This window comes from Hetaerina americana, unplaced genomic scaffold (assembly GCF_022747635.1).
Source record: "Hetaerina americana unplaced genomic scaffold, ioHetAmer1.1.p SCAF_4, whole genome shotgun sequence".
In the NCBI taxonomy this organism is placed as follows: Eukaryota; Metazoa; Arthropoda; class Insecta; order Odonata; family Calopterygidae; genus Hetaerina; species Hetaerina americana.
Genome location: NW_027286985.1, coordinates 42,265,104 through 42,284,056, shown reverse-complemented (window position 1 = coordinate 42,284,056; position 18,953 = coordinate 42,265,104). Strand labels below are relative to the sequence as shown.

Here is an 18,953-nt window from a genome sequence, read left to right as displayed (position 1 = left end):
AAATGGGACACACAATTCAGGCCACAAGCACCATGGACAGAAGAGAGGTGAGCAGAGAATGATAGAATATATAGAGCATAAATTTCCTCTGCTAACCGAACGTGGCTTAAATATGTTATATCAGTTTCTTACAAAATGATTACTACATGAGGTATAGATGTTTCGTGGAATTATCAATTAAATATTTATCATCTTTCAAAGAATCATAAATTCAAAAAAATTAGGTTACGCCAGTGCGGGTTTGTAGAATAAAATAGGCAAAAACCTAAAACAAATCATTAAAACGTCTTTTTTATGGGATTTACTTTATTTACGGCCATGAGATGAGGTGAAAAACGGTAGCAAGGTGAAGAAAATTTTAAGATAGAAATCAGGAGCTAATTCACGTAAGGTGAAAATTTCTCGGTCTGACAGAAAGATGGCGTTCCAATCAGCGAAAATCTAAGAATCCTACCTGTGCGCATATATCATTAGTTCGTAAGACAAGTTTCAACATGCTCTCTCAAATAGTTTAGATACGCTTATTGCTGCAGTAGACGTCTTTCGCGTTTTTCGTTTAAATGGAAAAATTTGAATATCGTGCGATCATAAAATTCTTCGTTTTGGATAAATTAAACACTAATGAAATTCATCCGAAGTTTACAAAAGTGTACGGGAACTCTGTTCTTTATGCTTCAAACTTGTTTGAAGAAGGGCTTTGGGAAGCGCTTCGCGTCCAATGAAGAAGTTGAGAGGGCTGTAGATGGATATTTTCACAGCCTTCCAGATTCTCACTTCCGGGAAGGAATACTGATGTTAATGAAACGCTGGGCAAAGTGTGTTGAAGTCAAGGAAGATTATGTAGAAAAATAAAATCATTTTTGCAGTATTTAATTATCGGGTCGATAAATTTTCACCTTACCTCGTACAGAAGAAATGCGATAATAAATTATTCCCCCAATGGAGGCATACTTGAAAGCTTGAATGAGTGAATGAAGAGGGAAGCGCACAGGAGACACTGATGAGGAAGAGTAGGAAAATAACTGGGTCTAAATCCAAAGAGAGCAGATGACTTAGAACTATAGTATAGGTAAGAATAACAGAATGAAGTGAAGACCGAACTTTAAGGGAAAATGAAGGAAGATATTTAGCACAGGGTATTGATAGGGTTACCAGAGAACAGAAGGGCTATTTTAGTAAGTCGAGTTTGAGAATCGAAGAATCATCGGAGAATAGCTCAAAGAACAATTATGATGATGATGGCGAGGCAATCAAAACTCTAATACTATCTTGTTACAAATTACTTGCAAAATCGTATTGGATGTTGGTTATATTGCAACCCTGGCGTGGAACACTTCCCTCACCACCGTGCACCCTAACGGTTGGTGTCTTACAGGATAGCGTAGAAGACGTTTTCCTCCTCAACCTCGCAGGGCGCTCGCCCATTGTTAACAATGCGAGAGATGGAAAGGATGGCTTACCTTCTTCTCTCCAATTCCCACCCGCCACCCTCCCAATGTTTAATGCATGAAAACCTCGTGTGTGGGAGTCGTGGAGAGAGAGAGGGGACAGTGAGGGATTCGTTTTTTTGTAATCTCGGAAGTTGATTGCGCAGCCGAGGAGTTGATGGAGAAGAGAAGGAATGCTTGCGTGGCGGCCGGGTGACAGGATGAAATGCAATGGAAAGGGGTAGGGGGCGGAAGGATAAGGGGGATGAAAAAAGGGAACGGGAAGAATGGGGAAACGTCCGCTGTGAGCTATCCGCTGGTGGGATTCCTCATGCACTGTTCCTCTCTCTCTCTCTCTCAATCTTCCCGTTTTTCTTCTCTCTCTCATACACACACACAAAGAAATGTGCCTCCACTAAATAGCAGTCTTTTCCAACCTTGTCTCATGAAGTACCACCTCTCATGTTATAAAAGATTTTAAATACCACCAATACTAAGAATTACGCCGTATCTCTTGGGGCGAAAAAATTAATAAAATAAAAGTACTAAAGATACTTGTCTCTCGGCTGGAGGTGGAGGAACCGAGTTTCGAAATCGTTTGGCATTTCTTCTCCACGCGTTTTCTACCACTCGTCTACCATATCGTATATTTGTCGTAAATATTTTTTCCATAACTATGCAATACAATACTGTTCCAACGCTAGTTATATATATATATATATATATATATATATATATTTATTTATTTATATTATATATATATTCATATATATTTATATATATATTCATATATATTTATATATATATTCATATATATTTATATATATATTCATATATATTTATATATATATATTCATATATATTTATATATATATATTCATATATATTTATATTTATTTATGTGGGTGTGTGGGTGTGTGTGAATACATACTAACACACATTAAAATTATGCGGGTGGGATAGACGTGACAAAGAGAGGACATTGAACATGTAAAAATGGAAACTCAAACGTAATTTTAAATTTAATTGCGTTTCTCATGTATTCTGTGTTTTCTTTTTTTCACTCATGCTCCACCCAATTTTTTTTTTTACATTACCACTTTTTGAACCTTTTCGTAAGCTTATAAATGAAACTATATTAATTCTTGTTTTCTGCGTAAATCTTCTAAAAATACGGCTCAAGTTCGGTATATTTTTATTAGTTTTGGTCCAGCAGTCGTCTTAAATTAAATAAACAAGAGAAGAAATAGTGTTTATATACATTTTTAGATAAAGTACTTGACTTTTTCACCCAATGCTATTTTAAGCTTTATATATAAGTTGACCACATTAATTTGCTGAGGAAATTTTAAAATCAAGAAATTCCTCTTGTCTATTCTCACAGTTAATCTTTGTTAGTTTACCTATACTATGCAGCGAGTAGATTGTGACACAGCTTAAACAGATAAATCAGGCTGATTGTCCGATAGGCTAGACACATACTATAGATATACAGTTATATAATACCCTTAACAGACAGATAAGAAATCGCAAATCCTAATTGTTATTCCACCTACTACCTCATGTTATTAATATATGTAACCGAGTCGTAATTCATAGACAGTTGGGAAGAATCGATTTTTATATTTTTATATTATTAATGTGGATACATTATTTTTTCCTTCATCGAATAGCTGCACCCATAAGCAGATAATGAACTTGAATGTTTCCTCTATGCTTTCAATAAATGATTGGTTGATTTCCTGAATTAAAAATCTAACCGGGAGGCAGACTTTGTGCGTTTCAAAATTCCTCATCGCGAGCAACGAGAATGATGTGCCAGTGGTGAATGGTCCTCATCCGGGTCGAGAGACTGACTAGCTGCGTGCCGCGAGGGAATCCAGAGCAAGAAAGTCGAGAGACAAAATTGCTCGAAGCGGATAATTTATCAAAATATTCTCCATGTCCGTGAATGCTGTCATTATCGGAATAAGTGTGGTATCTCGACCCACCTTGTTCTTCCCTCCAAAAACAAACTTAAGCGTAAATAACCCGGAGAATTATTTAAGTAATCATTGTAAGATTCACGTGAATGGAGAGAGAGAGAGAGAAGGATATATGCCTGTTCAGTAGGCAGAGCGGCTATAAATCGCTCAATAACCGATAGGAAGAGCAAATCTACTATATTATCCCACTGCCGGCTTCCGTGATGCCAACTCTATAATTCCTGTCAAAACTACCGCCCATCTTTTTCTGTAACACGTTTGGGGGTTTTCAAAACACCTCCTGCGTTAATAAATAATGCTAAGCTATAAAAAAGACAATATCTGACTCCATACTCAATGTAACAGACTGTTTCAGCTATGAAAATATAGAATTTATGAGCTTGTGAAACCTTTTCGCATTAAAATGATTTTAAATTACTTCGAAATTTTGAAGGGTTAGATGATGACATTTCTGGCATTACAATTTTGGTAGTAATGAAAAATGTAGAACGCGGAAAGCCTTTTTTTATTGTTAACGTTTTTCTAACAAATAGTAGCCTTTTATTACTGGTTCAGTATTCGGGATTATGTTTATTATATTTAGAGAAGATAAATCAAACTATAGAAATCCTATTATCAGTGTCACAGGGAACCTATTGGTCTCTGGTCATTTACTTCGATAAGGTGTAGGTAATCTAATGAGTGTCATTGACCGATAATTGGCTATTGTTACCAAATATTGGTAACTTGGTGCAGTTTTGGCGAATTCTCGTTACACAAGAGGTGCAGGTGAAAAGTTACCGGGTTGTCCAAAAGATTATAGATTCGTATTTTTTGCCTTTGGCCTCCTTTCTTGTTGAAGTAAGGGTAACCGCGTTTCAGACTGATTAAACCTACCAGTGTAGTGGGGACTGACATGAGTGTAAACCAAGGCCCGGTCGTTGCATACGCGCGATGATTGACTGTCATGTTTTATCGAGTACCTTGAATTTGAAAATCGTGTCGCTCCGCGTGAGGTTCTCCTGCGCCCTGCAGCGTGGCCGTTATTTACGACTTAGGCAATTTGCCCGTAATTTACGTACGACGTTACCGAACTTGGTTGGACTCATTTCAAAGCCCAATTTCCCCGTCACCAATCACCCCGCGCGTTGTATTCCCCGACACACCCTCACCGAGCACTACGAAATTTCGAAACTAAAATAAAATTTTATTGTAGGTATCACAGTTTGGGCTCCAGCTTTCATTTGAAATTATTGATGTCTTTTTTGTATTGAAGCCTTCTCATTCTCCTAAGCCAACCTCCTCTATCATATTTGAATCCATCTACTTGTTTCACAGATGTGTGCGTGTGTGTGTAGTTCCTTCTCTCCCTAGAGGAAGGTAGTTTGTCCTCCGTAAATTCGGTATACTTGTGAGTTTTATTTGTATGTGTTTCTGTGTTTTTGTTCGCTGGCACTATCTCGCCTCTCCGTTTAAAATATTATTCATATTCGTGAGATTTTCCTTCAAGATATACACTTGTATATGTGCGGGATACATACACACACACACACACACACATATATATATATATATATATATATATATATATATATATATATATATATATATATATATATATATATATAAACACAGATGTAGATTTTTAGAATATAGAGACACAAAGAAAGGACACTCACAATTTGTTATTTTACGTTTCGACAGCACGGCTGTCGTCTTCAGAGTGGCGTTCTCGGGGAAGAGCGGAGAGGATGTGCGGGGGAGAGGTGGGGGAAGGAGAGGTAAAGGGACCAATAGGAAATGAACAAGGGGGTGGGGGGGGATATGTAGGCAGCCAATTGATGCATTCAAGTGAACCTTTCGTCCGTGACCCTCTACAATAGCGAGCTTTCGCTACTAAGTAAAGGCCTCTCCTTCTCCCCCACCCCGAGAACCAACCACGTTAACATCATCACCGACACATTAAATTTCTGCCGGAATTTACGGTGGCATGCTCATTGAAAATCCCAGCCTTTCCCTTCGAACTCCCCCACCATTAACCCAGCACTTACCCGATTCCGTCCAGCCTCAGAAAACGAACCCAAACCACTCCCATCAAACCACCCAATTGAAATCTTTATCAATCTCCTTCTGACAAAGATTTCCGACAAAAAATTCATAGATTCCCTTAAGCCACCAGACAACCTTTCCCCCTCTGAGAGACAAGCTCTCAGACGTTTAACGTCAAATAAAGATATTATAATCACGACGGCGGACAAAGGGTCATCCGTTGTCGTGCTAAACAAAGTAGACTATAACGCCGAGGCATTGCGCCAATTAAATGACATTTCCTGCGATGCCCCCCTGCCCCAAGACCCAAACCCTTCTTATCAAAAGGATATTCTATCTTTTCTTTCCAATTTCGGTCCCAAAGAAGGTCTCTCCCCCAAAGACATATCCATTCTTTCACCACCTAATCCTAAGACTCCCCATTTCTATTTGCTACCCAAAATACACAAAACCAATAACCCCGGACGCCCTATTGTCTCCAGCATCAACTCACCCACAGAACGAATCTCCGCATTAATAGACCACCACCTTCAACCAATAGCCACTTCACTCCCTTCTTACATTAAAGACTCGCACCACTTTCTGGAACGTCTACACTCAATCCCAATTCCGCACAACACAACCATTCTCATGGCCACGATAGACGTCACATCTCTGTACACCTCCATTCCTCACAAAGAAGGCTTAGAAGCCCTGAAAACCTCTCCCTACGATCCACACCACACACCCCATCCACAGATTTCCTCCTCGAATTGAGCCAAATCGTTCTTACCAAAAATGCTTTTCAATTCAATGACAAAATATATTTACAAATAAAAGGCACTGCAATGGGCACGCGTATGGCTCCTGCATACGCCAATCTTTTTATGGGTAAACTAGAACACGACTTTCTGCAACAACAAACCCTAAAACCACTTTTCTGGGCCCGCTATATCGATGATATTTTCCTCCTTTGGTCCCACGGACGCGAAACTTTATCCTCTTTCATTTCCTCTCTCAACTCCTCCTCCTCAGTATCATTCACTTCTTCTATATCCGACTCGAATATTACCTTCCTAGATATCGATATTCACCTCCAAAACAATACGTTTCACACTTCAGTCCACATTAAACCAACCAATAAGCAACAATATCTTCATTTCGACAGCTGCCATCCTCCTCACACAAAGCGCTCCATCCCATTCTCACTCTCTATCCGTGGCTTCCGTCTCTGCAACAACACCCCCTCCCAACACAAATACTTGGACCAGCTGCATGAATCCCTCAGAAAATGTGGGTACCCTGAAAAACTGCTAAACAGTAAAATCCTCAAACCGGCAACCCAATACACTCCCCTCCCCAAACCAAACCGCCCAAAATGCCCTAATCTTATCACCACTTTCTTCCCCGGAACACACAAAATTAAACATCTAATCCGTGACCTCTTCCCAATTATCAATAACACTCAGTCCACATCACTTTTATTCCCACACTGTCCCTCTGTTTCGTTTAAACGCCCGTCGAACCTGCGAGACATCTTTAAGTCCACAAATCCAACTTCAAGCACCCCCGTCTCTCCCCCGCCCCTATCCGCACCATGTAACCGCCCACGCTGCAAATGCTGTCATCTTTTAAGACCCTCCCCCTCACTCAGTACCAACTCCCAACCACTCGCCACCTGTACCTCAAAAAATATTATATATCGCCTCTCCTGTAACTTCTGCCCTGCCTTCTACGTGGGCGAATGCACGACCGCACTTTCCCTCCGCATGAATAACCACCGATATTCCACCAAATCTCCCACCTTTCTTAATTATCCCATCCCTACTCACACCGCTTCCCACAACCAATCTTTTGACGACTGCTTCTCTGTTTCGGTGATTGAAATCCTTCCCAAATCTGCGAGTATAATAGAGGTGAGAACCCGCGAGATGGCGCATATCTGGGTGGCCCAATCATTCAAACCGCCCGGGCTGAACCAAGCCCACTGAATGCATCAATTGGCTGCCTACATATCCCCCCCACCCCCTTGTTCATTTCCTATTGGTCCCTTTACCTCTCCTTCCCCCACCTCTCCCCCGCACATCCTCTCCGCTCTTCCCCGAGAACGCCACTCTGAAGACGACAGCCGTGCTGTCGAAACGTAAAATAACAAATTGTGAGTGTCCTTTCTTTGTGTCTCTATATTCTAAAAATCTACATCTGTGTTTTTATATATTTGTGTGTCGCCGAAGAGCGTTCCATTTCGAAGATATTATATATATATATATATATATATATATATATATATATATATATATATATATATATATATGCATGTATCCCTCCCATGGACTAAAACATTTACGTAGTGGGAGGGCTTGTGCGTTCTGATGACCCCCTAGAGCTATGCTGGTGGAAGCAATTATACAAGTATTGTTTGATAAAAGTATAACTTGCAATTCCTCCGGACAGGGTCACCCATGCCAGATAGCTCAAAAAATAAGATGCAAACGGAAGGTAGTCCACGCAGAGTCTGGTCCCCAGTGGGGCGGCTGCAAAGGCGTCTGACCCCATAGGGGCGGCCTTTTGAGTGATGGTGTCACGTTAAAAACATTATTGAGGAAGGCAACGGGATACCGCGGGATACCTCAATTATTACTCCAAAGATTTATATCCTGCACGGCTTAGATAAAATAAATCCTGGTAACTGCAGGACTCGGTCCAATTGGCCGTGTGTCGTGCCCGGCAGCGGGAGAGGCAAGGTTTCCACGGTCGTCATCTCACGAAACCCTTGCAAAAGAAAACCGATAGCAGCAGGGCAGTAGACGCTGAAGAAGAAGAGCAATTTAGTTAGAATAGGAACTTGGAATATTTGGACAATGTTGAGAATAGGAAAATTATATATAAAAAAAATATATATATATACATATATATATAATGTGTGTGTATATGTATTTATATATAATGTATGTATGTGTGTGTATATATATGTATGTTCCAGTTAACGAATCAATAGCGAGCATTTACGCAACTATAGTATACAGTGTGAGCGCCTGTATTGCATGCATCCCTTCTTACACATCTACTGGTGTCTTGAATGTAATCACATTCAAATACAAATCCAAACTCCAAACAAACAGCGCAAAAATGTGTAAATAACCACAATGAATTCATAAATTGCATTTCTCCATATTTTGAAATATTTTAGGCCACTTATGAGAAACTAATATAATATTAATGTATTGGTGTTCTTGGTGTGGGAAAGTGAAATCATCGTATTTATCAAATATCTCTTGCAAGCAAGTTTAAGTTAAACCAAATATTCACTTAAAATTGCATACAGTATAATTATTTTGTGTGTTAAGTAACTGAACTTTGGCAATAATCGTATATCCTAATTGTGAAATATGTAATTAAGTGCATAGGTTCTTCGGAGGGTTCAATTTCCGCCCCATCCTCTTGCAATCCATCAACGACAACTCACAGTCAAAAAGTAGATAAGACTGACATCTTTATAACTGGTTTTTACATAAGTATCTTTTATTCAAAAGGTCCTTTCCATTGCCTGGGTTGTCACCGTGTAAAATTTTATTCAATTTAAAAAATATGATCGATGTAATAATTCCATTAATGTGTTATATGCATAGGATTAGAAATCATTTCTTCTGTATATTATTTTTAGGACTTCCCTGGGAACGGATTTTTATTTTGGAAAGAAATTTTTATCTTTCGTCGTACGAATCTCATGAAAGTTTACATTCCTCTCCTCGGAATCGGTTCCACTGTCTTTCTGGTTTAGAAAATGAGTTCGCTAGATGGAGGAATGTTTTCGCGAAGAGAAGAAGTAGAAATTAAGCAGTAATTAACTGTCAGTTGCCTATGGACAATTAATAATTGACCGATGGGTAAAGAAATTTGAATTTAAAAGCTATGGAGTCTGGCTTAACTGGATAAATCACTCGCCCGGACAATTATGGGATCTGGGTTTTAATCCCGGTTTAGGCGAATAATTTTTGCATTGTGAAATTCTCGCGTTTGCATGCATTGTTATGTTTTATGAATTTTCTGTAGCGGAATAATATTCGCGACTCAGCGGCTAATGGGCAAATGCGACACCGCCACAAAGAGTCATCGCATCCGTCGTGATACGGAATGCTCGCGGCGCGAAACAAGAAAGTCGGGGGGCGCCTCTCTCTTAGAGACCCGCCCAGAAACCCCGACTTCCCGCGTCGCCAATGAACTGCCCTGGCCCGTTCAACAGGGCAATCACCATGCAGCATCCAGAACCGGAAAGACGCGATTGCATATCGAGCCAGAATAGTGCGCATGCAAAACATCAATTTTTTTTCGAAGCTCACCGAAACGAGGCCTACCCTTCCTTTAGTCCGCAATATTTCATGCACCTAAGTGTAAATCCTCGTAGCCGTCTCTTAAAGGTCAGGCATGCGATGCATGTTCTTTGGTTTTTAAATAAAATATGCATTATCCCCGTGTCGTAGTTCAAACTGATTCCTCCTCAATGTTGCTCTTTTGCGAATACGCCCTTTTGGCATGTAGCCCTCGATGCATTATGCACGACCCGTCCCGTTCGTTTCTTGTGCTTTATATCCACACCCCCACGAGAAAGGGTGGCCGAAGGTTCTCCTGTTTCCACCTCGTCTCCATGTCTCTTCAACCCCCCACCCCCCGCTGTCTCCGTAGTCAACCCTCATGAATATCCCTCACTTCAATCAGAAAGGCAGGTGAAAGAGTGATTTTAGAGTTCGAGACCGTGACGAGTCACGAAATGCTGGTCGATCTCCCGAATTCCGTTTCGTAGGGTCGAAATGTCACAAAGAGGAATTTAAGGTCTGCCTAGGCATCAGCGCTCATTGTCCGTTCCGTATCGGTGGCGTTCCTTATAATGCGATTCAGTGCATTTCAAATGCAGATGTGCACACGGTGCGTGGCGCCCGACAGAATCTATGCGTTTACGTATGTCGGTGTGTGTTGAGTAATCATGTTCAACTTCTTCGTACTGAATAGAGTGAGCTCTGCCGTCAATGAAAATGAAAAGTAATCGACGCATCATTAATTTCCACGACTACAGGAATTCCCCTCTCTGCACGATCACTCGTGACAAGATTGTCTATTATTCCTTCATTTATGCCTGGAAATGATTTTTTACAACGGAAAATTATGGTAGGAGGTGTGTGCAATAAATAATATAAATTTGAGTTTTTTGGAAAAAAAATATTTATAAATCTATAGCAATGTTATCTCCTTCGAATCAGTCCACATTAGATATTATGAACACTTATGCCAGAGCTTGTTCCAATCCTAGAAACGCTTCTGGAATTCATGGGATGGCTTTTAAATCTCTCATTGATGCGTTTTTAATATCGTCTATGCTTGTAAAATGACAGCCCCTTTAGGTTCTTTTTATTTTTGGGAACAGAAAATAGTCACATATCTGGCAAATATGGAGGCTGGGGGTTTCACATTATTAGAAAGCTGATTATGGCCAAAAATTTAAGAAAATATATCTCTTTCCATCCACTTATTGTCAGCTCTGAATTCCCCCCTGCAAAATTCCTCCTTCCCCTTCCCCTAAATAAAACTTCTCTATTTTTCTCACCACCCAGCAAATTTTCTCCATCCATGTCTTCATAACCTTATCTTATAAGCATCTGACTCTGCTCTTGTTCCTCTAAGATTTGCAAAAACTACATCTATATCTATGAAGTACCCTGAAAATCATCACTTGAGTATGTGGCAGGGGATGATTTAATTCCAGACAATCACCATTAAAAATTAAGTTTCACAACTTTTACGTATACTATATATGTAAAATAATGCAAATAATATGTATCATGATAACTATTGGTAAATGCACCAAAGTATCCAAGTGAAATATACCGTACATCTGTACGCTTTAGAGAGGAACTGTTGGTAAAAAGTACAAAAACTGAGAAATAGCCTTTTCTCAACAACAATCCACCTCGTTATGGTCATAAACAAAAGCTGTGTTCGTCCAATATATCGCTTAATTAGGCAAATCGTCCTATCTACTCTTACTTTAATCCCAGCTTTCTTCCTACTCCTTAGGAATCATTTAAGCTTGTCTTCTTCGATGTAATTATTAATAATGTTTCTGGTTTAGAAATATTTCTGTTATTATGCGCAGGAATACATTACGGTTGCGTCATCGTCCTAAGTTTTTTTAATTAATCTTAGACGCTTAACAGCATACATGTAAGGCAGTGATATTTTAAGAAATTATTTATCTAACTGGTTTATATTTTAATCTTGGAATAATTCTTGTTAATATCATTCTTAAATAGTTCTTAAAAAGTCAGTGATATTAAATAACTATTTCTCCAATCTTTTTATATATTTTTAGAATAATTCTTCATATTATCATCTTTAAATAAAATGCGAGCCGTTATGCAACAAAATACTTCTGTTAGTAAAAGCTATGTGCTATGGGATACTGCCGAAATAATAAGCATTCGGTGGTCAACGCCAAAGCCTAAAATAGTGTAACATATTATTGCCAGGCTCAATTGTCTCTAAACTGTCATACAAAGCAGTGACCTTTTCAGGAGACATACCATGCTCTGCAACGGCCCAAAGCTTTTGTTAGCTTTCTCGGAAGTTTCCTCTATATTTGTTCAAAAGGAATTCTCATTCGGAGAACCCAGATATGTTTTTCAACGCATTCTTTCAGTAAACGTTGCTCGGAATGTGCGATTCCTTATCGAGGCGTCCGGACGGTAGTTGAGCACTGTTAGAAGATCACGGGCCTTGAGACGGGACCGAAGCAATTGATGAAGGGACTACGATGAAAGGGGCGAAGGGCGGGGCGATCAAGTGATTTCTCATTTGAGATTAGAGATTGAGGAGATGGCACATCCTTCGACCTCTGATGATAACGATGGCGTCGATGATGCTGCCCTATAAAGGTCAAGGGCTGCGGCTAGAGGTGGGACGTGCTATGAAATATTCCGCGAAATATATGAGCCGTATTTTTCGTGTTATTAGAAATATTTCGGAGAAAACGATGACATCTATTGGAAAATAAGCGCTAAACCCGTATTTTTCACCCTGTCCCTTTGGCATTCTACTTTTCGATCGTAAAAAAAAACAACTTAGTCATGCATCTTAGTTGCTAAAATACGTTAATGAGATTCATTATCACCCAGAATTTTGATTGCGGAGTTATTTATTGCCGTAAGTAATTCAAACCAAAAACAGCAGATGTTTAGTATTAAAGAGAATCTCGGTTAAGTTGTTCCATCATTTAGCTTTTCCACGTGGAGTGGTGATTGTGTAATTTGATATGTTACGCCCCCTTTTTAAAAAGTCAAAAGTAAATTAAGAGCCATTTTTAATTGAGAGTGAAACCATCAACTACCAAATCCGAAGGTCGGTTTGGTAGTTGATGGTAGAGCCAATCCAATACTAAGCCCAATGGTGGGTGAAATTCACAAATCGCGGTAGGGGGGCCAGTTCCTTTCCCTGTGCCGGTCATGGTTTCCCAGGAAGTTCTGTTACCCGAAAAATCACATAGCTCGGGTGAAGCTGAAGGTACCCAGAGAGACTTTCCGAGGAATCAAACCCGGGTCCCCTGGTCAGTAGTCCGACGATCTGCTCCCTGGACTAGAGAGTAATTCATGAGAAGCAAATAATGGATATTCAAATTTTATCGTTTTAGGCTCTACTTTGTGAAATTCATGATCACTGAATAAATAAATTTGGTATTTTTTCACACACAAAAAACAATTTGTGTGAAAAAGTAACAAGTTTATTTATTAAGTGAATGAATTATTTCCTTTATTTTTGGACGTTGAATGATTAAAATCGAAAAATACATCAATAACCCCTATATTTCCTAATAGTAATTATAATTAGCAGTAGTGGGTGCCAATCAGTGAAAAATGGAGATGTTCAAATGAAACGCACTAATTTATTTTCATGTCACACCGCCATTATAAATAAATGTCGGATGGCCAGATAGATTGGCGTATCCGTTAAAAGCGACAGAAGGAATGTTTTATGTTTGGCATGGCAACTGGGTCCTCCGGTCCAATGCTAAAATTGGTCGTATCTTTATTATTGTTTTGTGGTTGGTCAGAATGAGTAAAGGGTCTCTGAGAGACTGAACTCCAGGGAAGTAAGTTGTACAGACGGAGATGGTGTGCGATTTATGGTGTTAGGAAGAATCGGAGTTTTTTTAATATTATACTTGATTAAATCCCTTTTAAATGTGTGCGTATATTTTATTAACAGTAGTATTCTGGCTAAAGGTAGGCTTCCGATGGACGCTGGCAATACACACTACTGTACCCACAAGCCCTAGTAAACTTGACACAAAATGCCCTTAAACCTCATACTACATATAATATTGTTACTATATACGGATATGTATTTTTGATATAATATCATATCACCACAGTTATCAACCTGAAAGTTGTTTTGATAGATAGATGTCACCAACTATTAAGTCCAATAGCGTGCGAAATTCACACATTAAGGGTAGGGGAGGCCAGTTCTTTCCCATGTCCCGCTTATGTTTTCTCAAGAACATCTCGTAATCGAAAAATCACTCAGCTTGGATGTATCTGAGGGGGTCGAGAATTGCCACCGGGAATCGAACCCGGGCTCTCCGGTCCATATTCTAATGCTGTACCTACTGAAATACCACGTCCTCAATTTAGCATCAATTAAATTATATTACTACCGACCATGTCAGCATTTTCATGAAAATGAACTAGACAATTGCATTTTGTCAATGCCAGATGAAGAATAATAAGTACCTACATATTTTTTCCGGTGGAAAAATACTACAGTTTGAAGGGAGGCATTTTTGCCATTAGCAGTTGTGGCACGGATGCGAGTTCCTCCCCGGACGTCCCTCCCCCTCTTCCCACCCTGTCCTTTCAGTCTCCCCTTTCCCTCCCTCTATCCCCCGCTAAATTTTTTGTGCGCGGACTCCCCCATCCCCCTATCTCACCCCTGGACTGAATTCCTCTTCCCCCCGTGGAAGAGAACCCCCGCTCCGTATCCCGGAATGCGGAAGAGGCGGGACGGAGCGGGAGGAGAACGCGCCATTGTGCACTCTAATGTTTTCTTAGCAGAAACTGGACGTGCCCATGTCTCACAGCGAGCTTCACTTGCGCGTGTAGAATCTCGTTCTCTTGTCCAGTGGAGGATCTAATTGGAGGAGGGGGGAATGGAGGCCGTGGATTCCCCTTGATTAGTATTTTTTGCTGTAATGAAATTTAAAGCGAATATTACTTATGACCCCTACTCCGCAACTTCGATCAATTATGTAAATCATTAAATAATGGTGAAAATTAAAGAAATATTCATTTTAAAAAGAGTAAAGATATAATTTAGAGTCAAATCAATTAAGAGAAAATTACTAATGAGTAAGCATTTTGAGGGAAATATTGAGCTTATTTCATTAAGCTTATTTCATTACAGTAAAAGTAATAAGCTGACTGTTGACAAAAAAAATGCCCGTCACTACTTTTGATCCCGAGTAGAAAATTATTTAGTATGCGATGCATTTCAGTCTCTAAATTAGTACAATTTGTTTGATATTTAGCATAACTTCCAGCTTTATTCGTGGAAAAGAATGTTTTCAAAAATATGTCTATTCATGTATGAAAATAGGTATCTACCTAAGAATTTTAAGTTTTCTGCCTAAGAATTCTAAGTTTTTTTTTTGATCCCCTGCTGCCTGTGCCTTCTTCCTTCGTTCGGTCGTTCGCATCGCCTTCCCTAGATTCCCCTCGAGATGGGACAGGCTGAAAATGAATGCGATAATTTATTCGAATTGCTGCGGAACCTGAAAATTACCGTAATTTTTGGCAATTCAGAGTAAAATTCATCTCCGCTTAAGAATTACGTTTCATGCTATTTAATTCCGCATAAATTAACTCTTAATGTTAAAAAAAAATGGAAAGGAATAATTGAAAATATGCTAAATGTCGGTGAGGAATTCATTAAATCTGTTAGGTTTGCGGATGATCAATCTTTAGTAAATCAGTCAGCCAAGGGGTTACAATCATTGCTGCGTGCAGTGAAAAATAATTGTGATATGTATGGGATGAGAATCAATGTAAATACATAAAGGTTGTGAGGTTTTTTAGAAAAAGTAAAGCAAAAATTAGTATTAATATAATTTATAGATTCAGGTGTAATGAGGTGGAACAGTTCCATAATAAGAGAGACGAAGACTACTTCAATTTTCCACTAAATAAAGATTTATTCACGACCAGTTTCGATGCACTTTTCAAGTGGACATGAAAATGCTGCAGGGCATCGAAATTGGTCTTGAGTACATTTTACATTTTTATTTAACGGAAAATTGTAGTAGTCTTCATCTACGTGAAAAAGTATTAAATTAGGAGTTCATAAACTCGAACATTTTACCTATTTCAGATGTGTTTAGGACCAAAATTGTCGAAGTGGTGGAGAAATAAGGACAAGATTTGTGTTAGATAAAGAGGTTTTCACAAGAAAGCGGGACAGCGGTGCTGCGTAAGGATTTTAAGAAAAGTTTCGTTAAAACTGTGATATGGAGCGTGGTTTTGCACTGCGCGGAAACATGCTCGTTGAAGCAGGATGATGGAAGTTCATTTGAAGACTTTGGGTGTGGAGAAGGATGGAAAAGGTAAAATGGAAAAAAAATAAATAATCCATGCTGTAGGAGGGGAGAGAGTTGTTGGGTGAAATCCAAAGGAAGCAGGGAAGATAGATGAAGAGAATTTGATTGGTGATGGGATGTTGAGGACGGTAATAGGATGAAGAAAATTAGACGGGAGAAGTATGGGCAAGAAAAGACTAGGCTTGTTGGACGGAATGATGGGCGGTAGAATGAATGTGGAATTAAAAGTTTTACGTATTATACTACAGGTTGTGTATTGTTAGGCGAGGTTAAGCAATATATCCAAAACCTACCTTAAACGGTAACTAGCATAAAATAATCATGCTTTTTACCCAGAAATTCTATTTTTAAATTGAAAAATAATCCCAATTACTCCAAATCTCAATGATCCTAATGTTCATTGCCCTCTCTCTTTCCGTGCCACCTCTCGTACATCTTCTTTAAATCCATCTCCCTTCATTAAGTGCCATCTGGTGGTATTAATAACACTTTAAGGACCCACTGTGATGTCTATTATTGTGACAATCTGTTTTTATTGGGAAAAACGACATTTTAAACGTGTGCTAAGTAGAGTTTACTCCCTGCCTCGATATTCATGACCTCTGCGAACTTTTTAGTACGGGGTTAATCATACAACTTGAGCATCATGAAAGAGAGATACCTAAATTGACTGGGGGATCAGCCCATTCCTGTATATTAGAGCAGAAGATTGCCGATAAAATCAAAGAAAGGGCAGAATGGCGTATTTTTAATGTGAGTGATAATTGGAACATTAATATTTTAATAGTTATTGCCTACTTATTTTTAAAAGATTTATTCTCTCAGCGAATCTATGGTAGCCTTTAGTATCGTTAGTATTTCACTGTACTATACTTTCCTTTTTATATGTTTGCTCAGTTTTAATAATTCTCATATTGAATGCCTCGTGATATAGGATTTGGACGGCTTCAGTAAATGTTATGGACTACGCATCATGTGGTATTCCTTTTGTTTGCTCTTCATTGTTTCCATCTTCATTTATTCGTACCTTCTACCTGTTTTCAAGAGTTAAGTCTAAATAGCCTCTTTTCTTCCTTCCCCTAACCCACATGCCTAACGTTCCCCTTCCTATTACGGCCTTAGACATTCCACTGCCTCTCTTCCTACTTTCCTCCTCCACCTACTTTCTCTGCCTTTTTCGGATTTCACCAAACAACTAATTTTATTTATGTCGTATATATAAGTATATGAAAATTTCAAAAAGGCACTGGAGGACTGCGCTTCGGGAGCGTGGAAGCCAGTGAATAGTTCGTTCGGCTACTGACAGATGGCGCTAGATTTTTAATTTGGCTATGCCTCCAGGTTCGCCCAATTTTAGTGCTTTCCTGAGTACCAGATCTTCGTGGAAAACTCAAGGCAAAACTGACGAAGGGGTTGGTCCCACTACCCTGAATGTGTAAATTCCACCCATTACCTGCGGAATGTGAGGTAGCCTAGCTCTGCTCACGAACTTTAAACGAACCAACCTATGGTTTAATCATCTCAAAAAAAAAGAGCTCGGGACTGAAATCTTTTTCTCGATGAAGTGGTGGGGGACCCCCTCCCCATGGGCTCCATGCCTCCAGCTCCCTGCCCATAAATCCTGGCTTGTCTGCTAGTTCTCCTGGATACCGAATGGCATTCATATCAGGGATTCAGAGCAAACGTGAACCAAGTCCATAAATTTCACTGTCACGGCCCATAGTTACCTGCGTAGTTCAGGATGTTTACAATTTCACGCAGAAAGAGTGATTAAGGCGCATTTTATTTATTTAATTTTTTAGAGACTAGTAATTGCAGGATGTGAAGAGTTGGTGTCTTCACGTTGACCTTTTATGCAGGTAATAACGTAAAACCTCATTTCCTCTATTATAGCTTGTACAAACTTGGTTCTCCTTTCCTTCACACAGTAATCAACCAGAATATTTACGTCTTTTAAACGAGGTGATTCTAGTATAATATACAGAGATATCTCAAAATTCCCACGTCATTGCAGTTATGTTAATGTTTTTAATGTAAAATAAACCTGACATCATCTTTATCACTATTCAGATTCACTAGTCGACTTATTTTATTCTTATTTTTGTTATCCTAGTACGTTTTTTTGGGCAATTCAGTTGATAATCAACTAGCCTCATGACTGAATTTTAAGCTGAAATGTCCAAAATTATCTTATCTTCGAGGTCGCTTCAGCATAACTGAGACAGTATTCCTAAGAATGTGGCTATTGCGTGGAGAATGATCGCGAATAAAAAGGTACATTTTTGCTCGCCGTGCCATGCCTTGAAAAATATTTTTTTCCTCATCTAGTTTTCTTAATGTTTGTTTAACATCGTCTTAAATGTCAAAAATTTTTTGCCTCTCTAAACTTCACTTTCTCCCCGCCCCCTTCTCTCGTATAGCATGCAACTGCAACGGCTTCTCCAACCGATGCTACTTCGACAAGAGTTTGTACGAGCGGACGGGACACGGTGGTCACTGCCTGGACTGCACCGGATTTCGCGACGGGGCAAATTGCGAGAGGTGCCGGGACAACTACTACCAGCGAGCCGATGGCTACTGTGTAGCGTGCAACTGCGATCCAACGGGTAAGACCACACCGCCATTGTGACGGCCATTGTCGGCCTTACGATGCATCGCTTTTCTAAGTGGTAAAAATTATTTTTCGCCCTAAAAGCATTACTCTTTCTTGTTACAGAGTATCCATATGATTTTTAAACCGGTTAGGTTTTATTTACTCATCGGTAAGACGAAATTAAATAATAACAACTTTCAGTCCGATAATGACACTTTCGCGCAACGTTGAAAGTATTTTGTGATCTAGAACTTTTCAAATTCCCATACACTCAATTTTTGAAGGCTTCATTCGAACGAATT

The 18,953-nt window shown here is 39.3% G+C and overlaps 1 protein-coding gene across 1 annotated transcript in view; it reads left to right on the top strand.

Annotated features, from left to right (window-relative positions):
- Positions 1-18,953, top strand: part of LanB2 (laminin subunit gamma-1) — a 332,757-nt gene that overhangs the window by 280,786 nt on the left and 33,018 nt on the right. The window contains exon 7 of the mRNA XM_071589758.1: positions 18,479-18,664. Coding sequence (XP_071445859.1) covers positions 18,479-18,664 — 186 coding nt within the window. The remainder of the gene's footprint in view (positions 1-18,478; positions 18,665-18,953) is intronic.